Below are 18,643 nucleotides of genomic sequence, written 5' to 3' on the forward strand. Positions count from 1 at the left end.
TCTTCATCGTCCTCCTCCTCCTCTTCCTCGGTCTGTGTGTAGGCATGGTGGAGTTCAGATGCTGCGGACGCACTGGAAGGATTCAGACTTTCTTCTGTTTGAGTGCTGGTGCTCCTCGTCTTTCCCCAATCCTCTGAAGAATCGCTGCTTCTGTTTATGTCATCGGTCGCTTTGGCGTTTGGTTTGGCCTCTTGATCTTCCTTGTGGGACTCTGTTGCTTTGGTCTGCGGCCCTGAGACTTTGTGGGGATCTTTGGTGACGTGTTGCTGACTTGTTTCATCAGAAGACATTTGGATAAATTCAGCCTCCCTCTTTTCTTTGTGCTGTGCTGGATTCATCTTTGTGCATTTTGAGTGGTTGCTCTCCAGGTTTTCTTTTTCAGACTCCTGATTGAAAATAAAGACATTCATTAAAGGCCAAATCTATAATCCAATATGTAAACAACAATGTGGGCCCATGACTGAAAGTCAACCTGAAGCATTTTTTTCCATTCTGAAACTGACTGAGAGTGTTGACAGCTCTGTGGCAGCATTAACAAGCAAGTAGGAGTGTCTCCAAAGCAATTACTGGCATGTCAATAACAGAGATGCCACAGGGATCCTAAATGGAGTGATGAATAAAAAAACATAAAATCACCTCATCAACCACGGCAGTGTCCTGAATGTAATCTTGAAGTGCTGAGGTCTTTTTAGGAGGCTGGAGATTCTTTGGTTCAGGAAGGTTGCTGTGCTGCAGTCTTGTGGTGAAACAACAATAACAAAACATTACAGTCAAAATCGCTTTGATTAACTCTAACCCAAATATAATGAATTTACAGCAGTCAGTTTGTCTTACTCCCATCAGTGTAGAGACATGTACTGATACGACAGAAACCCATACACAGTGCAGGACAAACAGTAAACAGTAGACTAATACATAATCATTCTACATACATTCAACAGGTAAATTAGAGTTTCAAATAAAAGTTATTGCCATAATCTTCAACACCCCTAGCCCTTGGAATGTGTGTGTGTGTGTGTGTATATGTGTGTGAGATACCTGGAGGCCAGCATGCGGCCTTGCAGTCTGTTGGAGGAGCAGGACAGGAGCAGCTCGTCTTCTCTGATCACCGTCACAGTACCCTGAGGGACACCCAGGGGCGCTGGCTCCTCGGGGCCCATCGTAGGTGCCTGAGCCTGGGCCTGGGCAGTCGGAGCAGGAGCCTGGGTCTGGGTCTCTGACAGGATGTGGGACGACACATCGTCAGTCTGCTGCTGGTCTGACTGGGTCTGTCTGAGAGCAGAGGTGTGGTCCTGGATCTTAGAGTGGTTCTTTGTCTGGGGGAGGTTCTGGTCAAAGGTTGGGGTGGGTTGGGAAGCCAGCCTCCATAGAGCGAGCTCCTCGGCCTGCTGCTGGTTCTCATCAGAGAGAGACTGCAGCTCAGCCTGCAGCACCACCACCTGGACAGGAGGGACAGAACAGGGTAGACTTAATGAAACAGAACTTCCTAATAATTAAAGTCACACAGGGGAATATATGCAAAATACAAGTCAATCTTTGATCTTTGTGTATACTTATACACTTACTTATTACACTTATACTATATAATTCTATGTTACATTACAATATATCATACTATATTTTGGTGTTTTCCTCATGTATAAGGAAAACATGAATCCAATTTCCCAGTGATTAACAGCAACATCTGCACTGCAAACTGCATAAAATATTCCATTTCCTTGACAGTGTGACATAGCAAAGCTACATAATTTTTTGTTTTTCTTCTACAGTGAGGTAGGTGACACTACCTGTTGCTGTAGGAAGCTGATCTGAGGCTGAGAGACTGTTCCTGACTCCTCTTCAGCCCTGGCCCCCTTCTCTTCCCTTTCTAAATCTCTTCCTTCATCTTCACTGTTCTCCCCATCCTGCTGTCTCGATTGCTGTCCCTCAGTGATGATGTCACTCAGTACACTGGCGGAGCGTGCCGTCTCCTCTTCTGAGCAGGAAGTAGCTGCATTTCTTGAGTTTGTGCTTTGCTTGACTGAGTCCTCTCGGTTTTCACTGGCAGCTTGTAGTGCTAGGTCGCTGCTGTCTGAGACCGTTAGCACCTCGACTCTTTGTTTTAGCTGCTGATTCTCCTGTTTGAGAGCGAGCAGTTCTACTGTTGAGCCATCTTCATCGTGTTCAGTAGTATCTTGGTGCATGGTTACAGCGTGTGACATTTCCTTCGCACAAGCAGAGTCATGGTTACTCTGAGACTTCTCTGAGTCTGTAGAGGCAGAGCTACTGACCCGCAGTGCTACTGACTGTAGTGCTTCTCTGTCTGGTTTTTGTTCCCCAGAAGTCTCATGGCTGTTAGCTGGTGGTCTTTCAACATCAGATGTCACAGTCTCTGGTTCACCTGCATCTCTTAGGGTAGTAGAGGCAGCATCAGTCAGTGAGTTTGTAGTGAGGAAGATGTTAGATGTTTTTTCATGATTTGGTGAAAGCTCTGAGATCTTCTCCGCTGGTTTCTCGTCTCGCCTTTCCCTCTCCTGCCTCCTCTCTTCTTGCTCTTCTTCCCCCATCTCTTTGGCCGTCATCTTCTCTCCCTCCTCTCTTCTTTTCTTCTCCTCCTCTCCCTCTTTCTCATCCCTGAGTGCAGCCAGCTCCTGCCTGCAGCACTGCAGTTCCTCTCCCTGGCTGAGCACGGCGCTCTCCTTCTCCTGCAGCTCGCCAAGCAGGTTTATGATGTGCTGGCTCTGCTTGTCAAAGGCCATGGTGAGCTGCTGGGTCTGACGGGTCACCTGGGGAGAAAATAAAGATCAAAGAAAAGAGGAGGAAAGGTAATCAAAGAGAAATTATAATTAGGCAATAAGCCACCAGATGCCATGCTTTACTGTGTTTTAAGAACAGCTAAAGGGTGGTGTTAAAAATGAGTTGAGTGGCTTATTATAAAACAGGGATAGAGAGGACACTCAATATGTTATGATAGATCTTTTTTGAATCAATAGTATTTACATAATAATATTCAAATGTTCTTCTTCCACCAGGCAATATAATTCTTAAACACTAGCTAAATATCATGGTTACTACGTGACACATAAGCAGCAGGATGAATAGTGATGTTTGATAAGCAATAAGCTTACTATCTAAATAGTAATGTTATGTGGTCACAGGTGTGCGTTTTTCACAGGTGTGCGGGTACTTGTAGCATGTCACTCACAATCATAAGAGTTAAACACACTTTATATTGGAAAAGGTCAATTTTGATTGTATCCCAAAAATGTAACTTGAGTTGGAGAAACTACATGTAATGAACTGTATCCATTGTTATTTACCTGACTCTGCAGAGCCTCCAGCTTAGCTTGGTACTGATTAGCACGCCCAGCCTCCCTGACATTCTCCGCACGCAGTCGCTCCACCTCCTTGGCCAAGTCGGAGGGGGCAGACACCCCCTTCTGGAGGTCAGTGGGTACCTTTCTCTGGTCCGAGAGGTAAGGCACCCGTAGAGTGGTATCTTCCAGGTCAGAGGAAACCCTCCCTGCCTGGCCCTCCAGAGTGGTTTGCCCCTCATTTGACAGAGGTGAGCCTTCAAGAACTGTCTCGGTTGTCTCTTCCTGGATGAGATCTGCCGTTGCCTGGGAGACGGCCGTGTTACGCTGATTGGTGGATTGGCAAAAGAGGCGGTGCTGCTCTGGTGAGGGGAGGAGCTTGTTGTCCAGGCCGACGATGTTGGAGTTGAGCTCGTCGTCGCGGAGAGTCAGGTAAGTCAGCGGGCTGTTGGCTTCTGGGAGTTTCTTCTCTTCTAGAGAGTCTCTCTTCCCGCGACTCTTCAGCTCCTCCAGTTCGGCCTCAAGCTCCGCCAGTTTGATGCTCAGCTCCTTCTTCCCCTCTTTGCCAGTGTTTGTCATTCGCTTCTTCTCCTCTTCCTCCTTCTCCCTCTCTCTCTCGTCCCGCTCTAAAGCCAGCTGGGCCTTCACCTGCACGAGCTGCTTCCTGAGCTGAATATTCAGCTCTATCATTTCACTCTCCCTGTCTTCTAGCGCTTTCTCTTTCCCCTCCTCCTCCCCTTTTGCCCTTCTTTCTCTTTCCTCCCTCTTCACCTGTGCCTCCAGGGCGGCCAGGGCCTTCCTCAACCTTTCTGTCTCAGTCTTCTCCCTCTCCAGCTCCGCCCTCCTCTCCCTGTCCTGCTCCTCCCTCTCCCCGGCCTGGCTGGTGCGTTTCCGGCTGAGCTGTTTCAGGCGGGTCCTGGCCTCGGCCTCGGCCCGTCGCTGGGTCTCAAGATCCTCCAGACGTTTCTGGAGCTCTTCCCTCACATCCTGTAGCTCTGAACGCAGCGCAGCGTTCTCCCTCTGGAGGTCTTCAGAGGGTGCGGGCTGCTTGGACCCAAGAGGGGGGATCTTTTCAGGGGAGAGCATCGAAGTACAGTGGTCACCATCCATAGAGGTATGAGTGAGAGTACCGTCAGTGGACTGAGAAGAGCGAGAGAGCGCTGTATCAAACGTGGATTGTGTTTCTGTCCTAGAGCTGTCACGACCCATCGCATCATCTCCCTCATTTCTACTCTTCTTCTCCTCTGCCTCACTTTTTCCCCACTCTCCTGCCCTTTGTGAGCGTTCAGAGTCCGTGGAGGGGAAGGCAGTGACGTGTTCAGAGTCGATGCCTTCTCCCGGCTCTCTGTCACAGGGGTACTTTGCAGTGATCTGTGCCCCTGTCTTCTTTCCCTCCTCCTCCCTCCCCTGCTCCCCTCGGGTGGGGGCAGCAGGTCTCTTGGTGTGGGCTGGCGCTTGGGGTTGGTGAGAGGAGTAGGGTTGAGGGGTGAAGCTCTGTCCAACAGGGCAGAACTGGACAGGTGGTACAGGGGGAGGTGGGGTAGCCTTCTGGTCTGGAGTTGGAAGGAAAGAAATACAAACAAGAGAAACAAGATTTGATATTTTTCAAACTGCAGACCATACACAATAGAAAATAATAGTCTGGAAGACAGACAGTGGAGAAACAGCATCACTAGTTTTCAACTTCAACTCTGTTTTCAACTTTTAATAAACATGTTAATTATTGGGATGGGTGACTGTATTTTGACTTGTGAAGAAAGGTGTTCTCATCATTGACCAGCAGGGGGCAGCAGTGGGCTGGCAGCCTTTTGCATTGAAAGTCAATGAGCATGAAATGTACCAAGCTTGTCAGATGTCATGCACTTGTCATGCCTCTGTGTCAGCAAGTATCCTCCCTGCTGAAGTGTCCTTGAGCAACACACTGAATCCCTACCAGCTCCTGTTCCATAGCTGACCCTGACCCTGACCTCTGACCTCCCTGTGAAGGGGCAAGCCAAAAGAGAATTTCCCTATAGGGAATTCAGATGAATAATGTATCGCGTTACCATTAGCATCATTACCCATCCAATTACCGACTGCCCACAGCTCTCTCCTCACCCTGCAGTTCTTTGAGGAGGTGCAGGGCGTCGGCCCGCTCCTCCGCCAGTCTCCTCCCATCCTCCTCCAGAGCTCGCTCTTTCTTCCTGCTCAGCTCCAGGCTCGCTGTCACACCCTCCACCTCACGCAGCGCTTCCTAATGCATGGGTAAAAAAAACATATTGACATGAATCAAGTGTACTGAACTGAATTAAATTAAACTCAACTGAACATGTCTAGACTCCCCTACAAGGATTGAATTAGATCACTTGGAGTACTGCTCTGGGAGTGATGATCAGCTCTCAATTGAACCTTTATTATCAAAATAGAATGCTGATTTTGTACCTTTACAGCCTCTACTCTGTCATAATTACAGGCATGCAACCAACAAAATCTTTAACTTCATAAACTAAGTTTAAAGCTTAGCCATTGCTGACTGCATAGGCATCCCTAAGTAGACAGTATAATACTGCCAAGTCTCATTTTAAGATTCATATCAGGACTTGATGCTGCAGCTTTTTGTACTTTTGCTAGCTGGCATTATCCCACTTGCTGGTGAGCCTAACAGCCATAAACACAATGTCACTGTGGTAACAAATTGGTTAACACTGTCACAGACAAATGCAACATTGTTGCAGATGTGACAAGAAGGTATTCATGTACTGAACTACCACTGACATGTTATTGTTCCTCTACAGTGTTACTGTATCAGGCTCTGTCACTGGTATGTATGACATTAGCTATGCATAAAAAAGCATCTCTCTAACTCTGAGACAGGAAAGGATACAAGCTATTCTTGTCTGCAGGTTACAGTGGCAACTAAACCTCAAAATTCACCAGCCACATTCAATATTTTACAGTCAAATATTTTTTTTTTCTGACTAGAATAGGATTAGAATAAGTTTGTTACCTGCCAAAGTGGCTGGTAGAGTAGACGACAGACACAGTCAAAGCATTTGGTGGCTGGTGCTAATTTCCTACTCTGCTCTGTGAAATCCTCTCCAGTGCTACATAGAGGTACCATGTACTAAAACAGCTGCACTATCCATGAAGCTGCCACTTTCTCATTATCATAAAGCAATGCTAGACTGACATATGGCAGATTTAGACACTGTTTAAAAATTAATTGCGTTCTGTGTGTGTCCACTACTTAGGTAATGAATAATTGATGCATCTAGACCCCGACTCACTACACTAAGGACTTAGGACCATCACTCGCCTGTGTGTGTGTGTGTGTGTGTGTGTGTGTGTGTGTGTGTGTGCGCGTGTGTGTTACCGTTAGTTTGGCTTGTGTCTGTGCATCTTTCCTCTGGCTCTCCTGCAGCTGTCCCTCTGTCCACTTCAGTTTCTCTTTCAGAGTCTCCACCTCTCTGTCCAACGCCTGCTTCTGAAGAGACACCTGACAGAGAAACGGAGAGAGTTAACATTCAGTGTAAGCCAGGAGAGAGGGAAACCACAGACATAAGAAGACAAGGAGGATGGGAAGGCAAGGGTGTTGAGAGGAAAAGGTGAAGAGTAGTGTTTAAAGAGAATAAAGTAGAAGCCATAAAAACTGAATGGCTGTTTGTATAAGGATAGGAGTCAGGAAAAACTAAAAGGAAAGGACCATGGAAGAAGGGGAAGAGATAAATAGCTAACATAAGCTATGTCTAATGTATTCTCTACAGCTCTGGGGAAACTCATTAGCTTTAACTCAAACTTAACAGGCTAATAGGCTTCACATATAAAATTAGACACATCACCTCAAGCCATAGTACACATGAATCACAACTACATGCCAATCAAATAACCGGATCATTTTGACTTGCGAAATCTACAGCATGTAGACTAAATTAAAGACACGTCTGAGGTTATTATGCAATTATTATGATCAAAGATATTTGATTTTGCAGCAGTCTCCTGGAAATTGCCAGACCAATTTTATGTTTTTTCATTTAGTTTTCTGACGAGTGTGAGGACTGTTGAAAACGTCCAGTCAAAGCATGACACTGTAATGACCTGCTTACTGACAAATGCTTTGATTACACTGTTAATGCATTAAAATTGCCAGAATCTGTAAAAATCTTAGTTTTTTTATATTGTAACATTTGATATTTTATCTAGAAAAATTAACTTAACAATTTTGTGATGTATATATAAAATATTGCATGCCATTGGTACAGTATATTTTGAAAATAAAAATCTCCAAATTGCACAACTCAAACTATGAAAGACAGAAGGAAGTGGTGGTGAAGTGGTGAAGTGGCCACTTGAATCACATGAAATGGGAACAATTGAATGTCATTCTGATTGTGTAAGTACGTGATTTGATTCAATACAAACTATGCCTCTATTGTGTGTGTGTGTGTGTGTGTGTGTGTGTGTGTGTGTGTGTGTGTGTGCGGTCTGTAGCCTTATCAGATCAATCAAGATAACGTCTGTGTGGTTTCCAGAGAGCTTACAGTGAGGTTTTTAGAGACAGGTTTTTGTGTGTAGGCTGAATACCCATTGTTAAGAACTTAAGCACCATGAATAACGGCTTGTCTAACAGCGTAGGAATGAAAGTTATTTGAGTCGGTAGGTGTCGAGAAGCTCACCTTTGAACTCTGTATTATTATTTTTATGCTGATACAAAATTCCTTCACGCATTTGCACAAAAAAAAACTGTCCTCATGCAATGCCCAAACACACACACACCTTCCCTCCATCTTCGCCCCCATCCCGCAGTCATGCCTTCATGCCTCCCTTAATGAGAATGCAGACTATTCCTCTCTCTCACACACACACACGAGTTACAAGTTATGAGTTTTGTTTCACGCTCCCATAGTCAAAGCATTCTGCATCGTCAAACACAGTCACAGGGTTATTACCTTCGCCGCTCAACCCTTCCACTGGGGAGAAACCGAGAGGAGGAGGAGGAAGAGGAGAGAATGGGTTGGGAGAGAAAAAAGAAAAAGAAAAAAGAAACAGAGCAAGAGAGTGAAACGGAGAGTGAGAAAAACAACGAGCAAGGGCAAGAAGCAAGCGTGGGAGAAGAAGTGACATTAGTTTATTGACCTTTGGAACAAATACTACAAGTCCCTTAGGATTGAGAGAGGGAGAGAAGAGAGAGAAAGAAGGACAGGCAGGAAATAGCTGGGAAAACAGACAAGACATGTGAACTCAAGAGATAAACCACATGTGTTTCATTAAGGTCCACAGTTTCCAGTGTGGATAAATTATAGTGTATGAGTGTGTATGGAAGTTAGAGAGCTTGTGCAGCACCTTCTATATGTGTAAGGTGAGTGTGTTTGGTATGCGTGTGATTGTGTGTGTGTATATGTACAGAGAAAGACTGTGTGTGTGTGAGAGAGTGTGTATGTGTGTGTGTACCTTGTCAGTCTGGGCCTGCAGGGCGTTGTGGAGCGTCCTGGCCTGTTGGAGCTCCTGGTTGAGTTTATTCACTTCCTGCTGATGCTGCTTCTCCAGGCACTGTCTCTCCTTCTGCAGCTCCAACAAGTCCTGGCGCACAACACACACACACACAAAAATTAAAGCCACCAAGTTCAATTTGAAAAGTGTGGTACATTTATTTTACCTAAGGAGAGAATGGAAAAAATTAAAACTCTCACTCTCATTCAAAAGTGAGATGAAATCACTCTTTCTTCCTCTCTCTGTTGTTGTTTCTCACCCTCTCCCTTCATTCATCCATCCATCCATCCATCCATCTCTCTCTCTCTCTCTCTCTCTCACCCTCTGATGCAGTTTCTCCAGCTCCTTGGTGCGTTGTTGGTGTTGCAGTCGGCTGCTCTCGGTGTTCTGCCTCTGACACTTCAGCTCCTCCTGCAGCTGCCTCAGCCTCTGCTCAGCTCCTGATGCCTGCCGCACACACACACACACACAAAATATCCTCTTCATTGACAGCAAGATGTCTATGTGTGTCTATATCTTCAGCCCACCGTGGGCTTGGAGTGTGTATGCCTGTGAAGGGTGGGTGTGTATGTGTATTGCAGTCAGTCACAAGTAAAATATTTGCTTTTTTATGTGTTTTACCCTCTAATCTTTTTTATCTTATGATGCGTTCTTGTTTTAATTTATTTTACAAGCATGATGCTTTTGATTGATATGTTTTTCTTTTATTTGATTCACAAAGGTGCTACTTGTAGCATTTTAACATCAATAAATCATTACCACATTAATTTTGAGACATGAGTATAGTTACTGTAAACAAATGCGACCATCAGCATGAAGACTGGCAGCCTCTACCAGCCTCTATGCTGCATTTTACATTGTGTGCCACTGGGTTATATTTGGTGGGAAATCTGTTATATTGCTTTACGGCACAAAACAGGAAGAGGGCACAAACTGAGCTAAAGCTTTCAATTTCTGGCAGTGGCAGATAGTGGAAGGAGTGAAAGGCATTTTATTATTGCATACTTGAGTTTGTGTGTGTGTGTGTGTGTGTGTGTGTGTGTGTGTGTGTGTGTGTGTATTACCCGTTCGCTCTCCTGGGCCATGCGTGTGTGTGCCAGGCCCAGCTGGTCGCGGGCTCTCTGCAGGTTGAGCTCCCTGGAGGCCAGCTCCTTGCTGCTCTGCACCAGCTCCTCATGACTCGCCTTCAGCCTCTGGGCCTCCGCATGCAGCTCCCCCTCCAGAGCACACACACGACTCTGCAGCTCCGACACACACACTGGTGGACGGACCAGACACGCAGAGTTGTTAAAGACAGTCCACAAATCAGTATCAGGGAATCTGCAGGCCTCAGAAAGCCACATTTAAGACTTTAAGGCCTTTTAATTCTACCTGGAGGTGAATTTAAGACACATTTAAAAACCAATATGAAGAATTAAAGCTGGCAAAACCAGCCTGTTTCAAACTGAACAGTTCTGAATATATCAATGGGCAGTATAAGAAAAAGGACAACAAGAAATGAATTGTTAAGGAACATTAAGTCCAATTGTGTTTAGTAAAGCAGATTGTACTAACCTTATTCTGTATTAAGTTAAGAGTAGACATACAGCACAAACAGACCTGTCACTGTATGATGAAAAACTAAGACTTCTAATACCTGTATTTAAGACATGTTAATACATTTAAGGCCTTAAATTAAGATGATTTATTTGAAGACTTTCAGAAACTGTTGATACCATGTTATTGTAAAGGGAGCAGCTCCAGGTTTGGTCTCTATTACTATTCTGGGATTTGGCTTTGGGAGAAAAGGTTGATTCATATTCACAGATATAGACTGATTTGTCAAAGGCAAAATCATAGCAAGAAAAACATTTGAATCCTATTACAGGGTGGATTTCTGCTTTAAATGGGTGAAAGGTGGTTGAGTGGGTGGAGGCTGACAACGGAAAAAGAGGGGAGAGGCAACACTGGGGAAAAACACACATAATTAAAACTAAAAAAATAATGACAAAAATGATTACCAAGGATAACTTCATTTCACACACGACCACCACAACACAACAGCAGCAGACAGCTGGGGTCTGACAAATGGGGTCAATCCATACAGGCTGGCTGACTGATGAGCTGCATGATAAGATACTCTTTCACAAGGCCTGTGGATTTCAGGCTGTTCATTTCCTAAGCCAGTGTTGACATCAACTCTCCCACTTCACACTCTAATATTTTAGCACAGTACATAGTAAATCAATGTGTTTTTTATGTTCCTTTTATTTTACAGCTGTTTAACTTTTGAAGTAAAGAGCTATACAAAATAGCTATTATCATTGTCACCATCAGGCCATAAAGAAACAATGAAAATGTATCAGAATAAAATGTGTTACTTCTGAATGTTTTTGGGACATCTGTTGTATGTTTATGGTTGACTCTGACTGATATACTGGTATGTTGACGCACTAACACAGTTTCCCAACAGTCTTGCAGTCAAAGAAATAAAAACCCTGTTACACACACACACACACACACACACACACACACACACACACACACACACACACACACACACACACACACACACACACACACACACACACACACACACACACACACACACACACACACACACACACACACACTCCAGCCAGCCGAAAAGCACACCTAAAGTAAACACTGCAGCTCCCCTCCCCCTCCGCTCCCCAGCAGCTAAAGGAAGCCTTTATTGGTTCACATTGATCTGTCCCCTTCCTGCTCTGAACAAACACACACACAAAAACACACATGCTGGGGTGGGGGTTGTTATATCACACCTATAATGTATACTAGGAGTCACTCAACAACATCTAGCTAGCCTGAATGTAGGCAGAGGAGTCTGTGGATGAGCCAGTGGCTTCTAGGCAACCTGTTATGTAACAAGTGTTGTTTAAGGTTAAGCTGAGTACAGGAGATTTAGGATGAATCTGCACTGTTTGCTTTACACTGACTGAGCTGTGGTAGCCCCCCACAGCTGAAACCTGCATCCGTGGCTGGAAAAATATAATTTGTTTTGTAAATTCATCATCTGGCTTTGTTGCTCAGCCTAAAATCACTGCCATTACAGTATAACTATCCATATATCATGATATAAATATGCAAATAAGAGCCAGTTATCCCCAAACACTGTCAAAGATTTTACAAAGATCACAAACTAAAAGCTAAAGTAATGACATAAGTGCTGAGCTGCGTGTGTGTGTTTATCTTTACAAACACCAAATGGGCAACAATCAGTCAAACTATGTTGCCACGATGACACCTTGCCACCCTCACTCACTGTCTGTCTCTCTCCTGGGGTCCTCCACCTTCCCACAATCCCCCCGTTCCGACTGGCCTCGACTGATGACATCAGTGCAGGGCGGCGGGGGAGAGGGAGGGGGCCGTCCCCTGCCCGCTGGCCTCGAGTCATCCCGTTCCCACGGAAACGCTGCCAAGGGAGTGGAGAAGACGTCCGATTGGTCGGACGGGTGGCGGTGGGGTGTGCTCTTGTGCTGTTGTCGTGGCAACGAGGCAGCGGGCACATCTGAGAACTGGAGCTGCTGCTGAAGGGGAGAGGAGAGAAAACATGAGACAGAGGGCGTTTGCCTAAACAGGATGTCAAGCTAGGAGAAACACTCTAGCAGGATTTAATAGCAACAATACTCAAATGCAACTCATTCACATTAACTTTAACAAAGCATTTTATAAAGTGCCTCTCATAAAAAGAGTCGTTGTTGTATTCATGACACATCGTAACTAACAAGTACAGATTTTCTTGTATTCTTTCTGAATACAAGAGGAGGATTGTGGGAGTTGTGAGAAATTTTGCAGCTCAGGTGTGAAGAGTTCCATTTTTACATAATACAAACTTCTTCCTTTCTAAAAATTAGATACTGCTCACTGAACAACAGACTGGATTTGTAGAAAAGGATTTTCTCAAGTGCTATACACCATGATGAAGTTTAATGGTGTACAAGTATAGATGAGTCAAGTGTTGCACCCTGACTGACTGACCTGAAGCTGCCTTTTGTTGACCATGGTGCCATGACAACAGCACCATGGTAAAAAAATAAAATATGTCTGGTTTCACTGACAAGAACTGAGCCAAATCCCACAACTTGAAATCAAGAGCTTTCGCCTGAAAAACCACACTGGCCTTGGACTAGACATAACCCAGTTTTGTGAGACCAACCCAGTGTTGGCACATGCTGGTACTCACTCGGATGTGCAGCGCCCGGCTGTCCCCTTCTCCTCTGTGCCCCGGCCTCTCCTCCTTTCTGCCCCCTACAGGACAACAACACAACATTACGGATGGGCTCCGTACAAAACCAAGGTCCAACGCCTGACAGGAACAACAGCAGTGAAGAACCCAAGTGGTTTACTGAGTCTAATGACAAGACAGGAATGAGACAATACTGCAGTCCCCACAGAGCAGAGAGAGAGGGGGAGGGGGGGAGGGGGTGGGGGGCTGGGGGGGAGCCATGGGAATTAATTTATGACCTCGCTGCTTATTTTGGAGTCCTGTGGTTTTTCCACACTATACTATCTATTAATGACAGGACAGGGAAGAGACAGTCCTCTAGTCTTCAGGGAGCAAAGACAGAGAGAGAGCCATAAAGTTATAGGACAGTACCATTGTGTTCCCAGGGCGAGGCTATATTCCAGCAGGGGGTGGAGAACAGGCTGGAGTCTCCCGACCTGCTGCTATTCTGCAGCTTCTCCAGCTCGGCCTCCAGCCTGGGAGAGAGGGATGGAGGGAGAAACAGAGGGAGGTGGGGGCACAAGGAAACAGAGAAGAGAGGAGGGTTAGGAAGAACAAGGAGAGACGTGATGTAAGGTCCAACAGAACAGATGAAGGCTTTATCTGCTGATATGGCATCAAATTATCTTAAGTGATCCAATTTACCCAAAGGGATCATTAAGTTTCATCTAATATAAAATTAAACAAAACCCAGATCTAGGAAAAACACCAGAGGGTACAAACAACAAAAGATAATGGGCCATTTTCATTGGTGTCATATAATCATCATACTGGGCCAAGTAGCTTAAGAGTAACAGATACCAAACTGGCCCTGGAGCATACAAACATCATTTCACTGTCTCAAAATTACATTACAGATCCAGTAATGTCTGTTTTCCAGATCTGTTCCTTTTACTGAACAGTATAATCTAGTGTGCGCTTCACTGGACAAAAGTGATTCAGATACAATCCATTTTCCTCCATTAAAGAGATCAAATAGCTTTATACATGTGGAAAAAATGGCAGAAAATCTATTCACTATACTTTGATTTCTGTTATTACTTTTAGAATTATTTTTTTTTAGCATTGTGAACATTGAAGCATTGTGTGTATTTCACTGTGTCAAATTTAGCTTTAATACCAGTGGAAGACAAGGCCAAGGTCAAGACTTTTGTTGTCCTTAATGGTAAATTTAGCTTGCAGCAAGGCATGCAACCCTATTCATAATCCCATTAAAACAAAATGAAGCAACTTACAAGACAGATTGAAATGGAGCAACGGATAGAGCAGTAACTTGTCCCGACTAAAAAAGAAAAAACCCTTTCATTTTCCTCGGCGCTGACCTTTTGACCTCCTGGGTGAGGTTGTGGGTGAGGGTGCGAGCGGAGTCCAGCTGGCCCTCCAGAGAGCAGACCTGGGCCTGCTTGGTCTGAAGGTCCTGGGACAGACGCTCCTTGGCGGACGCCCCGGCCTTCGCCTCCTCCCGGGCACCCTGGAGCTCCCTATGAACCACCTGGAGCTCCCCACGCACCTCCTGATACTGGAAGAGATGACAGGAGAGGAGGAGGGGACAGAGGAAAAAAAGGAGGAGAGGAGAAGAGAGGAGAAATCAAAAACACAAGACATGATTATAGGAGGAAAAGGTGCAGAATTCCATTTTAGTATTAAAGAAATTGAAGACACTCCTCAAATCCTGTCAGAGGTTGTTGACGAAGCCAGTGCATGGCAGAATTGGGCAGGTTATCAAATATTTAGAAAATGTAATATCCTTGACAAAATGTTGCAATAAGAATGTTGACAGTCTTGTCAGAGACATACCAAACTAAATGATGTTTGCCATTTTCAATTGTGACTCAAACACCAAAAAGGCTAATGCTGAAAACATACTAGCTCAGAACAGTTTGTGGCTATATACCTGTAAAATGCCAAAAAAACAACAACTAGGCCTAATTGTAGGACACACAATACACGTTGGTGTTGTATTGAGATTGTGTTGGTAGTTTTGTGTATTTCTAAAGCAGACTATGTTGCTGGTACTATGCACTATAACCTTACAAACACAACCAAACTTCAAATTTACCAAGCTTAAAATGAATTGAGCTTAGCCAATACTAAATATGCCTATTGCAAATAGGCTGTACAGTTAGACACCAGTCAGAATGTAGGTCCTCCATCTAACCTTGAAACAGAATAACAGCATGACAATGTTAGGAAAAGGACCAAGTTACCTGGCCAATATGCATCAAACAACATCCCCCATCCCTGTGTAAAACCCATCACACTGATGACGTCAACACCTCAGTCTCTCTCAATGCCAGGAAAATATATACCAATGAATATACCAATGATGTATTTTTGCTAATATTTGTGATTCTTATTATTTTCGCAGGGAGCAGCATCATATAACTAAACAATAGTTGAACAATTCTGTCACTAAGGGACACACTTAAAATCAACTGGTAATAAACCAGCATGGCTGTCTGTACCTTAACAGTCTGTTTGTCGAGGGCAGCCTGGCTGTTGTCTAGCTGCAGCTGTCTCTGCCTGCTCTCTCTGGACAGTCTCTCCTGCTGGACCTGCAGCTCCTTCACCTTCTGCAGGACCCGTCCAGACAGCCCCACCGTCCAGTCCTCCTCCGCCCAGCTCATCTCTCTCTGCCTGGGCCACTACAACCTTTTACCTCTGGTTTTTCAGCTTGTCAGCTCTACCAGCCACTTTGGTGGGTAAGCAAAACCACTCCTTTCTATTGTAAAAGGCAATTTGGTGTCCGAAATCGTTGGAGTGGCTGATGAAATTTGGCATCCACAAGACAATGCGGCAACTGGCCTGCCCTATTCCTGGCCAACAGATTCAGGGACAGCTACTGGAGCCATGGGAGCCAGCAGCTGGAGTGAAGCAGCAAGCACCACAGCAGTAAACAGACTCTGCAATAGAGAAGAAGTACAAGGCTGTTAAGTAAGGTGCATGTAGGTGTGTGTGAACGTGTCTGGTGTGTTGTGACAGAGAATGGAATCCGTGCTGCATCAATCTAAGCATGTTTCAATCAGCTGTGTGTCCTGACTTTGAATATGTTAGGTTACTAAGGTTTTGATCCCCCAAGGAGATGCTGGTAGTCAGCGCTGTGCTGCTGTGACTCAATGTTTTCCAACCAGATCGCATGCCAGTTTCCGAGAGCACTTCAAGTTGAAAATAGCAAAACCACACACACACACACACAAGCCTCTGTAGAAGTGACATGCTCAGAGTACATCCCATGTTTGATAATTGTTTCTAAAGACCTATAAACAGTATTAACAGCATTTGCTAGCATTATGTGTATATGGGCATGTGCAACCAAATTCGCGCACACGCGCCCACACACACACACACACACACACACACATACACACATACACACACACACAGGCGGAATGAAGAAAAGCCTGATTGAAAATCATGGCCTGACCAAACCTGTGAAGGTTAATTCTGAGTCAAGTTTCGACATGCACCCTAGCCCCAAGGCTATAACAGCAATAACTCCAATCTGATCTTCTACAGATGCACTGGATTGTTTCCTTCATTGCTTGCAGGTCACTGTGTTTACATTGATCTAAGGACAGGAACGGCAGAAATGCTGTGGAGGTGACAGGTGGTTCAGTGTGACAAGCACCTCACATGACAACAAAGACTACAAAATAACAATGCTATTGTAGGAGAACTGTTTCAGCGTGTGTTTGTTTGTGTGATTACAATAGGAAAACATAAACCTTGAGTTAGTGAAAACAAGAAGCTGGTAAACATGTAGCATGTTAAGCCTCCTAAAAGAGGCAGCCAAAAGACACCCAGATGTTCATGAAATAAAAGTAACTTAAACCTGCGCTAACAGGATCGAGCAGGCAGATTTGTAGAAGTTGGACCCTGGCCTGTGCTGTGGCACTGTCTGATCACGAGGTTCAGATGGAACAAGAGTGTAAGTGAACAAGTGAACAAGTGAAGTGACAACTTCAAAATAAAGAAATAGGACAGTTAAGTATCAGTTTAACGTCAGGCGTTAATTTAAATTACAGTGTCAGCGAGTTGGTAACGAGATTACTTTCTCACTCTGAATGAAAGACAGACGTTTGTATCGCTTGTTGGTGTTTAGTCAGTCAGCAGTCAGTGGGAGAGTGACACAAACCTAACGTTAGCTGCCATGCTAGAGGCTAACCCACAGTACTTACCACTCACTTTACAGCTGGTTAAAAAGGCGGCAGGGCTCCCAGACAGCTTACATCGTGAAGTGGCGGGCTGTGGTACTGTTATTAAACAGGTGGCGGAATTACCGCCTCTGGCCTTTTTGCTATGTAACGAGCGGATAATTACTTCTGATGAAGCCACGGCTAACGTCTATCTGACAGTTTTCATATCTGCAACAAGATGCCGCGAGTCTCGTGCAGCCTGACAAGCCAACAAGAGTCGTTGTGGCACGAGGCGGGGCGGGAGCTGGTGACGTAGCAGAGCAATGTTTGGGAAAAGGGCTCGCAGCGACTTGAACCTCTGATGACCTCTAGCGACGATACGGAGAGGCGCTCCAACCCGGAAGCGAGGGGACCGGCAGCAAGCAGGAGGAGAGGCCAACTCGAGTTTAATACATCCATGGTTCAACTGCAGGATCCTCATGAGACCCCCAGTTCTGCGAGCCAATTGGAAGAAGGCAGGAGGGTTGGAGCATGCGCAGTGATAGGGTTCCCGGACCCATAACTCTAACCCTAACCTAACCCTCATCCTGTCCTTAGCTAACCCAGGGGCCCAGGACGGAGGTCTGAGGTGCTGCGGTTGGATCCTCTTAGCACTTTCTGCCATCTCAAACTCAGCCTGACATAATTTGTTTGAGTTTCAGTGAAATGTATAATGCAATACAAGCATTGTCATGGACATGCTGCTCTGTCTCTGCTGTCAGATAACTTGATTCTGACTTGACTCATGGTTGCAAAATGGTAACAGGCCAGGACATATGTCATACATCTGCGGCATAGTTGTTTTTTCCAGAAATAACAAAATATGTGACAGGGGACACAACAAAAATGTTCTATTTATTACCAGAATATAGGAAAAGTTCTGACAGTTTCAGTAGGAAGAGACAGAAAGCAAATTTTTGCATCAGCATTAATGGAGAATCGTCCTTATATGGTGTCTGCCTTCTCCTCTTTCCAACAATAACTTGTTTTCCACTTACAGGTTACAAATTCACCGGCAAAACTCACACAGACATAGCAGAGATTTGTTCATAAATGTAATAATATGTTGCATTGACAAGTGTACCTGCACAGACAATTGAAAGTTTGAAATACCTGTAAACATTACAGTGCTCATTTGCCACTTCTTCATCTTTCATAAACAGGTTTTGATTGGATTTTGAACCCATGTAAAATGGATCGAACAGAGCCACAACTATTTTTTCATTATGTTTTTGGGCATTTTGCCTTTATTTTGGATAGTGTAAAGTAGTAGTAGTTTAGTATTCAAACCCAGGACGTCACAGTTACGTGTTGCGCGCCTTAGCCCACTGTACTAGCCAGACGCCACACCCAGCCTCATTCTTGATAGTGGAACAATTAGGTATTATCTACTTTTCTTCCATTAACCTCCTTCAGACTGCTAGCCAGCACCATGTTGACCAGATTCCCCAGATGGTAATCCA

The 18,643-nt window shown here is 44.8% G+C and overlaps 1 protein-coding gene across 1 annotated transcript; it reads right to left on the bottom strand.

Annotated features, from left to right (window-relative positions):
• Positions 1–3: 3 nt before the first annotated feature.
• LOC139653905 (centromere protein F-like) lies at positions 4–17,342 on the bottom strand. Its single transcript, XM_071530917.1, has 17 exons — positions 17,184–17,342; positions 15,471–15,908; positions 14,328–14,524; positions 13,378–13,481; positions 12,964–13,028; positions 12,043–12,307; positions 9,824–10,017; positions 9,081–9,206; positions 8,721–8,849; positions 6,646–6,768; positions 5,391–5,526; positions 3,300–4,846; positions 1,788–2,765; positions 1,039–1,439; positions 637–736; positions 149–386; positions 4–32 (listed from the first exon to the last, which is right to left on the bottom strand). Exons 2-17 carry the CDS (start codon positions 15,630–15,632, stop codon positions 4–6), a joined length of 4,794 nt encoding a protein of 1,597 aa, XP_071387018.1. The 5' UTR covers positions 15,633–15,908; positions 17,184–17,342.
• Positions 17,343–18,643: the final 1,301 nt, after the last annotated feature.

This window comes from Centroberyx affinis, unplaced genomic scaffold, assembly GCF_046629955.1.
Source record: "Centroberyx affinis isolate AG114_WGS23_722 - 3 ecotype Tasmania unplaced genomic scaffold, CSIRO-AGI_Caff_v1 ptg001999l_1, whole genome shotgun sequence".
Lineage (NCBI taxonomy): Eukaryota > Metazoa > Chordata > Actinopteri > Beryciformes > Berycidae > Centroberyx > Centroberyx affinis.